Source organism: Phaseolus vulgaris, chromosome 3 (assembly GCF_051622355.1).
Source record: "Phaseolus vulgaris cultivar YP4 chromosome 3, ASM5162235v1, whole genome shotgun sequence".
Lineage (NCBI taxonomy): Eukaryota > Viridiplantae > Streptophyta > Magnoliopsida > Fabales > Fabaceae > Phaseolus > Phaseolus vulgaris.
Window position 1 is genome coordinate 49,342,657 of NC_143500.1, and position 11,616 is coordinate 49,354,272.

At 35.3% G+C, this 11,616-nt stretch overlaps 1 protein-coding gene across 2 annotated transcripts; it reads left to right on the plus strand.

Annotated features, from left to right (window-relative positions):
* Positions 1-333: 333 nt before the first annotated feature.
* Positions 334-9,818, plus strand: LOC137808293 (nicotinate phosphoribosyltransferase 2). Of its 2 annotated transcripts, none has more exons than XM_068609325.2 (15): positions 334-740; positions 991-1,138; positions 1,537-1,656; positions 1,749-1,883; positions 1,969-2,030; positions 2,680-2,755; positions 3,578-3,679; positions 4,338-4,445; positions 5,325-5,383; positions 6,414-6,588; positions 7,732-7,866; positions 7,954-8,052; positions 8,576-8,684; positions 9,344-9,456; positions 9,543-9,818. In XM_068609325.2, exons 1-15 carry the CDS (start codon positions 586-588, stop codon positions 9,618-9,620), a joined length of 1,674 nt encoding a protein of 557 aa, XP_068465426.1. In that variant the 5' UTR covers positions 334-585; the 3' UTR covers positions 9,621-9,818. The 2 variants fall into 2 exon arrangements, with proteins under 2 accessions (XP_068465426.1, XP_090155822.1); XM_090299696.1 differs by having other exon boundaries at positions 368-813.
* The last annotated feature ends 1,798 nt before the right edge of the window (positions 9,819-11,616 follow it).

Below are 11,616 nucleotides of genomic sequence, written 5' to 3' on the forward strand. Positions count from 1 at the left end.
TGCACTTGGCCTCGAGAATATACAACAACTAACCAACCTGCTTCTGTCTGTCGTTTGAATCTTTCTCTCTTTTTGGTTCGTTCATCGTACTTCAATGTTCAAACACTGCTCTGGGCTTAGGACTAAGGAAGGACTAAAGACTTGGTTAGAGTATTGTTGTAAGAAAATATGAGTAAAGATAGGTTGAAAAATCCACATTTTTTATACCACTAATTTTTTTATACAATTAAATTATAATTTCTAATACTATTATTTTAGTATCTTTTTATATTATTTAATTTTAAATTTATTTTTTATTATATATATTTATTTTTAAATTCATTATCAAGAATTGTGTAAGTATAAGATGATCAAAGTATAATTTTCCGGAAAAAATATGCCACTTTCTCTCTCCTCTGTTCGCCGCCGCATGTCCCTTTTCGTGCGTGACGTTCACGCTTGCATCAGAACCAACTATATAAATAGAACGCGCGCGAGGTGATAAATTAAAACAACGCAACGCTACTCAAGACAGCAAATAATAAAAACAGAGACCACACAAGGACTAATACTCACAGCAGAGAGTGCGCGCGCGCCAGAACCCTAATGGAGGCGAAGGAGAACGGAGCGAGCAAGAAGCCTTCCAGTGGCGGCATAGCTGGACCTACGAACCCGATGGTTACGCCTCTGCTCACGGATCTCTATCAATTCACCATGGCTTACGCGTACTGGAAAGCTGGCAAACATCAAGAACGTGCTGTGTCAGTATTCCTCGTTCTTTGTTTGCGTTTGCGTTTCGTTGCAGACGAAGTGCAAGAGAAACTGCGAATAATAGTTGCGGTTCTGTGCTTTTGCTGTATTGAGCGCTTTCTTTGTCTTCTGTTGGGATTACTGTTTGATTTATCTGTGGCTGCGTAGTGGTTATTCTTTTCGGCTTTTTGATCAGTGTTTTAATGTTGGAATGCATGTGTATTTGTGTTTGTGAAAAGATTGGATCGTGTTTGCTTTCAGGTTCGATTTGTATTTTAGGAAGAATCCGTTCGGTGGGGAGTATACCGTCTTCGCTGGTTTGGAAGAGTGCATTAGGTTCATAGCTAATTTCAAGCTCACCGAGGAGGAGATTGATTTTGTCAGGCAAAGTTTATCTTCCTCTTGTGAGGTAAAGTAAATTATGATACTTGTTATAGCTGTAACTTTCTCGTTTTGTTATGGTTGTTAATAGGATGGTTTAAGTGTAAAGATTTGAAGTTTCCGTCTACTGTGAATTTAGGCGTAACGTTATTTTCAATAAAAGCAGAAATTTTATCGTTAATGTCAACTGTTTCGGAACTTTCAACTAGATATGCTGGAAACTAACTTTAGGATATCAAAAGGATAGAAAGAGTTGAGGGTTTTTGTTTCTTTTTTAAAAACAGAATTGGGCCATGAAATCTGAAATAATATGGCCGGTAGTTGGATGTGCTTTGATTCTGTGGAAAGTTTAAAGCTGCTGGCAGTTTTATTTAGATTTTCACTTCAAAATATTCTGACTTGTTAATAATAATCAATTAAATCTAGGATGGATTCTTTGACTATCTTAGAGGAGTTGACTGCTCTGATGTTGAGGTGTATGCTATTCCCGAGGGAACAGTTGTTTTTCCCAAGGTTCCCCTGATGAGAGTTGAAGGCCCAATTGCTGTGAGTACTTGCCCACCTTTAACTACCCTATTTTAATATTGATCTGCTTTCCAAGATGACCAATTTCTTAATTAAATTGACTCATTATTCAGGTTGTTCAATTGCTGGAAACACCTTTTGTGAATCTAATTAATTATGCATCATTAGTTTCTACTAATGCTGCAAGGCATCGTCATGTTGCTGGAAAATCCAAAACTCTTCTAGAGTTTGGATTGCGAAGGGCTCAGGTTACTTAGTTTTTTAATTAGTAAATTTTTTGGAAAACTTACCTTCTTTAATATTCATTAAAAGAGATTCTTTTTTTTAATTTAGGGGCCTGATGGTGGAGTAGGAGCATCAAAGTACTGCTATATTGGTGGATTTGATGCAACAAGGTATTATCAATTAAGCAATTTAGTTCTAGCATGGTGGGTACACTTGAAGAGATATCATGCTTGAGGTTTGGCAGACTAAAGTCTTCACAATGCCAATTTTATCTAGAGTGTTATTGTTAGTGTTAATTAAATATGTTTCAAATTGGGTTATTTTGTAATATATCACAGCAAAGATACTTTGTTTGCTGTTGATTTTGGTGGAAAGGGATGGTTTTGGTGACATGGTCTGTTAGTTTTTGTACATTGTAATTGGATCTAAACTAAATGTTTCCCATGTGCTAGACTGTTTTTAGCATGGTTCAAATGACTTTGGTAAATTCATGATCACTGACCAAAAGTTTAGGGTACAATAGAGCCAAATCTGTTCAAGTGGCCTGCACAAGCTCCCTTGTACCTACTTATATATGATAAGTGAAGTTATTTACCTGCAATTTAATTTGATCAAGCCAAACTTTATTTGCACAAAATGAGATTTTAAGCACTTGAAGTCAGCGAGGTTTCATATTATATTCCTATACATATAGATTTTGGGGTAGTGTGCTCGAATTGAATGATCAGGGCAAAATTTGTTTTGTTTTGGTGATTTTTTGTTTCTGACTTTGCTATGCTTGGTTCGGTCATAACCTGCCTTTTTCATGTGTTTCAATAGCAATGTTGCAGCTGGAAAGTTATTTGGGATACCCCTTCGTGGTACTCATTCCCATGCCTTCGTTAGTTCTTACATGGTGTGTAACCAATTTACTGAATTTTGTTACATATTTGGTTAAAGATTGTGTAAACAATTTCCAATAAGTATGCTTGTCATTTGTAAAATATAATACATATTCCCTATATAGATAAAGAATAGAGTTTTTGTTTAATCTTTCCTTTCAACATGTCTAAAGGCACTAAATTGAATTTGATCGTTTGTTATAACAAAGATAGTTGGAAATTTGTCCTGGAAGAATACAATGATTAGTTAAGAGGCACTGCTGTGTAGTTCAGTGGTAATATGTAAGTCATAACAATTAAAATCATTGCAATTTGTTCATACACATTTATGAACCTCATTGGAGATTACGAAAATGTAGGTCTAGGAAGATAAAATACTTACACTATGGATCAAGATTGGAGTGTGACAATTACAATTGGAGAACTCAGAGAGATCATATGAAAATTTTGTCCTATTCATTTTTCCAAATAATATGCAGTCAGACCAGACCACATTCAAAGTTTGAGTTTTTGACTGACCAAATAAAACTATGAAACACTAAGGTAGGTACCCTTAAAAAGCAGTTGCCAAGTGCACAAAAGACTCCCTCCCTGCCTGGGGATATAGGGATAGTAGTTGTTGCTGCCTTACCCTGTAGTTGTTTCCTGAACCTGTGAGTAGTAGATCCCTTTTTTTTTTATAAATTCGGAGCTTCAGTCCAAAATCTGGCTTGTTATTTCTAGCCGCCTTTATGTGATTTATGCTGATTGTTTATTGTAATTTATATGGCTTAAATCAAATGAGGCACTCTCTGTTATATTTCCTTTGCTTACTTTTTTTGTGTACATTTGTGCAGAACCTTGACGAGATTACAGACAAGTCACTTCGCAGAAAAGATGGTTCAAGTACATGTGATGATTTTGTTATTGTGGTTCAAACATGGCTGAGCAAAATTCAGGTACCATGATTCAAACATTTACGTCATTAATGTTGTTTTTCTGCTATAGTTGTGTACTACCTCCTGTTTCTAATTTTGGGTGGGTTTTTGTCTATGGGGGAGCATGGTGTGTTCAGTCTCCGCACAAGGTTTTGGGTGGATTCATGTTTTAAGTCGAAAAAGTTTTTACCATTAGTTGGTGTGTGACACATGTTAATAGAATGCATTCCCAGAATCCTGTCATCCTATCAAGTTAAGCTTTGGGACCTACACATGATATTGTTTTATGTGATTGACGGACCTACACACGAATTATGAAGTGTTTTGATCCTTCAATGAACATTCTACACAGGAAAACATATTTTACACTTTTAAATTTTTCATATGAAGTTGGAATATAATCATATAGCCTGGATAACCAGAAAAATAAGACAATAGAACTTTATTGAATACGTATAATATAACTAAAATATAATCATTCCTCCTAATATGATATAGGTATTTTAGGTCTTGATTTTCATGTGTGCTAATCTTTTCCCCACTTTCTGAAAAACAAATTGAGTAAAAATTCCATGCCAATGCTGTAAGCCATCACTCTGTTGTATGTTTAGCTCTTGCACTCTTACAAAACCAAAGATGGATTTACCAGTGAATATACTTATGCGTTCCCTCTCTGCAGTTATCAAATGGTGTTTTTGGTGAGACCAATCAAAGTGAGTTGGCAGCATTCACATCATATGCATTGGCATTTCCGGATAATTTTCTTGCCCTTGTAGATACATATGATGTAAGTATACTGATTTTGTACTTCTTAAAAAACCATTATATATAATCTTGGCATCATTTTGCCTAGAAATGTCCAATGATTGTGGGTAAATCTTTTTATCCCTCATTTATGTCTTATGAACTAGTTCTGGTTTTTTTATGAAGATGCTGTGATTAAGAATAAAAATGGAAATACAAACTAAAAATGAATCAGTTATGGGATCTTTTGTCAATTTGACTTTGAGACACAAGTGATAGGTGATTTACGTAACTGGGAAGATGAGTGAATTATTGTGTGCTTATAAATCTGTGTAGGTATTGTAGGTACCCCCTATTTCCCATTTCTTCAAGGCTATGTATAAACTTAAGTTGCAAATTAATCAAGGACAAAGATGCATGAGCACATATACCACATACATGAGTTATCTCCTTATATATTAAGAGTTAGATTAGTTATTTGCTTAACAAATGTGAGGATGGGTGGGTAGTTTGTTCTCAATACTCAAGAGAAACTGATCACTGGTCAGTGTGCCTTCAGTTTTCAAATAAAGTGAGTATAACTCTACTGAATGGATTGTTCTTATGCAACAGAGGTACAAAGTACTGGCTGGGTGACTTGTGTTGCAAATCATACCTAAGGTGCATAAGTGATGTGATACCTATTTTACTCTTGAATATTGCAACACACATTGCCCTCCAACTTCCGCCTGCCTATCATTTTATTGTATATGCTAGCATTGAAAGTTTGTTAAGCTTTGCAAATGTGCAAACTGTTATATTGATTATTATGTCATATGTCTTTATATCAAATGACGAGGTTGCTTTTTTATGGGTTCATTCTGTATTTTTTTAAATGAGTTCAGCTATTTCTACGGATCATTACATTTGCATTGGTTGACAGGTGATGAGAAGTGGAGTTCCTAACTTCTGTGCAGTTGCATTAGCTCTCAATGATCTAGGGTATGTCAGGAATTATTTCATGTTATTATTATATCCAGTTGTATCCCTAAGGTTTACACTAAAATGAATTTCTTTTGTAGTTATTGTTCCCTCGTCTCTGTTGTTTCTTAGTTGGTAGGGATACAAAGTTTTTGTTTTCTTTTTCAAATGAATGAAGAATGATATTATGTGGTAGTATTGCATAGATGTTATGGGAGGAATTAATAGCAATAGTAGCCACCAGTGGCTAGTACTAGAAGTAATGGATGTAATGGAAATCCTCATTGGGATGTTGATTGGGGATGTATTGGAAGCAATATCTAAACTCGAAGTTGTAGTTGGTTGGATATTTTTTAGCATTACTGCAAAATTTTCCTGAAAATGTTATTACATGGGCGTGCTTATGTATAATGTTTCCTCAGTTATTAGAAAATTGTCCTGTTTTTTTCTGTTACATAATTTCTATATGCAGACTGTGGTGTATATTGTTGCAAATATCTTGTTCGTTGATAAACCTTTTTTTGTGTGTTTTTTCTTGTATTAAATTTTTTTCTCTCCTGTTGGCAAATAATGTTAGATTATCTGTATGTTATAATGTTATTTTCAATTTGAGCCTGTTGTTAATTTACTGCAGTATCTCTTCTTTCTCGCATCCTGTTCTATAACCAATAAATTATACTCCCTCTGTTCTTTTTTTTCTGTCTTAATTCTGGAATGTTCCTTTTTAGAATTTGAATAACATTTATTTATTGTATTTACCCTTAACCCTTACAATAATTTTTAAATAATTTACACATGGATTTATTGTGTTAGATTGAGAGAGAAAGGAGTAAAATAGAAAACTGTGCAACTATTTTATTAGGATCAAGAAAATTTATTATATTTCTTAGTTCCTGCAAAAGAACCTTAAAAGACAAAAAGGAACGAAGGGAGTCATGCTTTTGGCTTGAACTAATTTCTTAGTCGTGTTCATCCCCTTAGAAAAAGCTATCATTTCCAAAGAATCATATAATTTCCATTCATGGCTGAGCCTTCATGATGTACCGTGCAGATACAAAGCAGTTGGTATTAGATTGGACTCTGGTGACCTTGCATATTTGTCTTGTGAGGTCAGAAAGTTCTTTTGCTCTATTGAGAAGGAATTTGGAGTGCCTGAATTTGGGAAGCTAGCAATCACTGCAAGTAATGACCTTAATGAGGAAACCCTAGATGCTTTAAACAAACAGGTAATTAGTCAATGAAAACTGGAACTTGTTATTTCTGAACTATTGATTCACAATCAGTCTAACAATTGAGCAGTGTCTGCGTTTGCTTCTCGGCGTAGGTGTGTTCACATTGAGTAATTTCAGTGTTGCATAAAATTCTTTTATAGCTATTGCACATGATTTGTTGGTTTATACTTTATACAAATTTTCATTGCAAATTTCTCACACATTTATTTACATCTATATATCAAGGCTTGGCTTTGGTGGTGTTAATAATTTCTCCTGCTATATAAAATTGGATCTTCAAATTTTGAGTTAGTAACATGGTTGGATAGTTATTATAATATTTCCCCTTCTAAAAAATGATTGAAAAATGGGTAGTTTAGTTATGTAATTTAGTAATTTTTAAGAAACGCGAGGAATACGAAACTTTGTTTTAGTTCACTGATATGGTTGCCCCTAAAAAATGTTATATTTTTGGTAAGTTTTGCCTTCAAAATTGCAGTTTTGTGGGATACACACGCAACATGGTTTCCTACCATGATTTGGATGACATTAATTATTGAGTAACTGAGAACAGAAGTACTTACATAACTTTACTAACTGAAGTCACAATCTTAATCTACAAAAATGTTACCAAAAAATCTATAAACTATGGTTAATATAAACCAACTGAAGTTATTTAATCATAGGACCATGCAGCTGTTTATTGAAGAGGTAGCCATCGCTGATATTGAGGATTTATAATCAAAGTTTTATAAAAACTTGATAAATAAAAAGATGTTTAAAACTGTCAGAGCGTAGGAATACTTTAAATTATCTTATCTGCCTCCTTCGTTGTGGTAAAGTGGCTACCAAGCCACTCTTTGAAACGACAACCAGCATTTCGGTTTAGCCCCAGCTCAAATTCAAAAAGCCCATAATCAGGGAATCTTAATGTCATATATATGATAGTGACCAATGCCAATACGGTACTGCTAATTTATTGAATAGAAATTATTAATAGATTTTTCTTCTCGTTGTGATAGAACATATTCATTTTCTGTGGGTGTGTGTTGAGGTTTAAAATGAAAACTCTAAAACTTTATATTGATCTTGACAAAAATGTAAATTTACGCGAAGGTTATGTAGTTTCTATTTTATTGTATGGCATTTTCTCAACAGGGTCATGAGGTTGATGCCTTTGGAATTGGTACCTATCTGGTTACGTGTTACGCTCAAGCTGCATTAGGTGTTGTTTTCAAGCTGGTTGAAATAAATAATCAACCTCGTATCAAACTTTCTGAAGATGTGTCAAAGGTTTGATCATTCTAAACTGGACATGATAGTGTAATCGTCTGATTGATATTTATTCTTTATATTTTCCGTTTCTTTATCTGTATTTAGGTCTCTATTCCATGTAAGAAGCGATGCTATAGGTTGTATGGGAAAGAAGGTTATCCCCTGGTTGACATAATGACCGGAGAAAATGAGCCCCCTCCAAAGGTATTATTTCAATGTTCTGCACCCTCCCCCAGTGGGTGTTGTTAATGTTACTTGTCAGTAATTCTGGTCAATGAGATTTCTTTTTTAGGACTGTCGCCTTGGAGTAGTAGTCTCAAGTCAGAAAAAAACTGTCATTCTTTGGTTTAAGCATTTAATTGTTTATTTGTATTAACTAAGCATTGAAGTGACTGTTTTCAGCACACTGATGAAGTGCCTAAACCAGTCATATGGGTTTCGTTGTGGGTGGATTGGATGAAAAACGGAATGCGCACTTAGTAATATAGAGGCAACTTTTGATAGAACCTCCTATAATACTGTTCTGAAAATTATGCCATATTCAATTGCTGTTCTTCATCCTTTTTCATAGTATAAATCCAAATAATGGACCGACTTGGCACCATTATCTCATATTTTAGATTGTAAAGTTCCAGCATCTTGGTTTGTCAGTCTTGCTTCCAAGCAAGTTGGTTTTGCTAGTATAAAAATAAGGCCTAACAATTATTTTATTATCTTTTATTTATAGGTGGGAGAAAGAATCCTGTGCCGTCATCCCTTTCAAGAATCCAAGAGAGCATACGTGGTGCCACAGCAAGTTGAAGAGCTTCTGAGGTGTTACTGGCCTGGCAGTTCAGGTGAGAATAGAACTAGTTATTAATAATCATGGAGATCAGTTTATAGTATTACAAGAGTCAGTTTGAGTAAATTTCAACACAAGCACTTATGAGAGAAAAAAGAGAAAGAAAAATAAAACAAAGGTTTCTACAAGCTAAATTAAGTTTATGCATGAGTTAAAAATAATTTTTTAATATGAATCTAAGCTAGTATGCTTATAAAAAAAATATGAAGCTAGTATAAAAGAGCTTCTACAATTTAATTTATTTATAAATTAATTTTAGCTTATGGAAAAATATTTCTTTGTTCTTTTTCTTTTCTATAAGTATTTATGGAAAAATTTATCCATACATAAACTAAATCTATCTTGTTTGTATAAGATTACATCGTTTCTAAGGACAATCCCATGATTCGTTATTAACCTAGTGTATTGTAGCTTTTGAAGCTGCCACACTAACCTTCATTACCCATTTAAACTAAGAAAAGGAAGATATCGTTCCATCTGTAAATCTTACGGTTGCAAAATGTATTATTTTATGAGTTCCTGAATGAAATGGTTATTTGTCATCTGAAAACTAGGTCGCACTCTGAAATATATAAAGTGCTTACCGGCATTTATCTACAATTCATATATTCAGTTTTTTCTTTTCTTTACCATCTTGCTAATTCTTTTTTGAAGATAAAAAGAAAGATACTTTACCAGCTCTGAGAGACATTAGAGAGGGGTGCATCAAGCAACTAGAGATAATGCGACCTGACCACATGAGGAGGCTTAACCCAACCCCATATAAGGTCAAAAAGTTATACCTGACTCACAATTTTGGTGTTGTTTTCATCGTGATTGATTTTTTATTTTATTTTATTTTTATCATAAATAGGTCAGTGTGAGTGCAAAATTATACGACTTCATTCATTTCTTGTGGCTCAATGAGGCACCAGTTGGGGAGCTACAGTAATAAGGCAAACATAATGGCGTGCCTTGGGAAACCCTACGGGTATGGCAAAAGAAAAAAAAATCGAAGAAAATTCTTCATATGGTAATGCATTCAATGTGTTATGACTGTATCCAAAATAAGTTATCTGTATATTTATGTTGGTAGAACCATTATTCTTTCCAGGTCTTGATAATAATAAACCATCATTTTCTTTTGTTACATTACTTTGCAATCGGATTATATCTATGTTGGTAGAGCCATTTACTTGTACTATGGCAACTTGTGAAAATAAATCTCACCCTAAATTGTCATAGAATTTGTTGATAACTTCGGTATTAGAAATTATTTCTCTAGATCAGTTGTCGTAGGTCTCAGCGATGTTACCTTGGGTAAGAGAGTGAGAAGAAAGTAAAAAAATGAAAGAAGAAAAATAAAATAGAAAATGAAATTGTTTAAAAATATTGAAAGTGAAAAATTGAGTAAAAATTTGTGAGTAATTTAAGATGTGATAATTTTTTTATCAATTAGTATTAAGGGTGGACAAAAAATCCAAATTACAAAATCCAATCCATAATTATCCATATCCATATTAATTTTAATCCATTTAAATGGATTTATTTCAAATTCAAATTTTTAGATTTTAAATCCAATCCATTTAATTGGATATGGATTAGATATAAATTGGATACATTTTTGGATTATCCAAATTGCATTTTGGGATGGATGTCTAACCGAGCAGTCTTGGGCCCATATTGAGCTGAGTGGGTCCGAGTTGATTTCGAGTCGAGCGCGCCCGGGCCGTTGTCCAGCCGAGCTGGCCCGGGCTGATGTCAAGTCGAGCTAGCCCGGGTCGATATCGAGTCAAGCAAGTCGGGCTGATGTCAAGTCATCGGGCTTGTCCCGATGTCGAGCAGAATGGGCTAGGCCAATGTCGAGCTAAGCAAGCCCGGGTCGATGTCGAGCCGAACAGGCCCAGGCCAATGTCGAGTCTCCCGGGCACGGGCCGATGTCGAGTCGATTGGGCACGGGCCAATGTCGAGCCAAGCGGGCTGAGCAATGTCGAGTCGAACGGACCCGGGTCAATGTCGAGTCTCCCGGCCCGGTCAATGTCGATTCGGGCCGATGTCGAGTCAAACGGGCTCGGATCGATGTTGAATCATCTAGGCCCAGGTCATTGTCGAGTCGTCTAGGCCCGGGCCCCTGTTGAATCATCCGGGCCTGGGCTGATGTCGAGTCGATTGGGCTCAAGTCGATGTTGAGCCGAGTCGATCGGAGCCAATGTTGAGCTGAACGGGCCTGAGTCGATGTCGAGTGGAGCGGGCCTCGGTCTATGTCGAGTCGATTGGGCCCGGGTCAATGTCGAGTCTCCTATGCCCGAGTCGATGTCAAGTCAAACGGGCTCAGGCTGATGTCGAATCATCCAGGCCTGGGCCGGTGTCGAGTCGTTCGGGCTCGGGCCGGTGTTAAGTCATTCGGGCTCGGGCCGGTGTCGAGTCATCCGGGCTCGGGTCGGTGTCGAGTCATCTGGGCTCGGACTGATGTCGAGTTGTCCGGGCCTGGACCGATGTCGAATCGAGTTGGTCCGCGTTCAGGTTGAGTCGGTTTAGGCCTGGTTCGAACCAAGTTAGTATGTGTCCATAAAATGGATTTAATGTAATTGACAAAGTGAATTTAATCTAATTAACAAAATGGATTGAATATAAATTTAATTCACTTTAAATCGATTTAAAAAAGATTCATTTAATTTTGATAGTTAAAATGGATATGAATTTTAAATCCAATCGATTTATTTAAATTTGGATTGGGTCTAGATTGGATTTTGAATCCATGACCACCCTAATTAATATATTTTAAAAAATTATTTTTTCTTTATATTATAAATGAAATATAATCAAATGATAAGAAATGAATATATATTTATCATATATTTTGAGTTAGAAAATCATTCTATCCTACATAAGTTGGGTATCTATTTTACAAAATAATCAATTATTTGATATTAGAATGTAAATGTAAT

Coding starts and splice junctions, on each gene's coding strand:
- LOC137808293 (XM_068609325.2), top strand. CDS start 586: ATGGAGGCGAAGGAGAACGGAGCGAGCAAGAAGCCTTCCAGTGGCGGC. Junction 6,589..7,731: donor TAGATGCTTTAAACAAACAG/GTAATTAGTCAA, acceptor TTTTCTCAACAG/GGTCATGAGGTTGATGCCTT. Junction 8,685..9,343: donor TTACTGGCCTGGCAGTTCAG/GTGAGAATAGAA, acceptor TCTTTTTTGAAG/ATAAAAAGAAAGATACTTTA.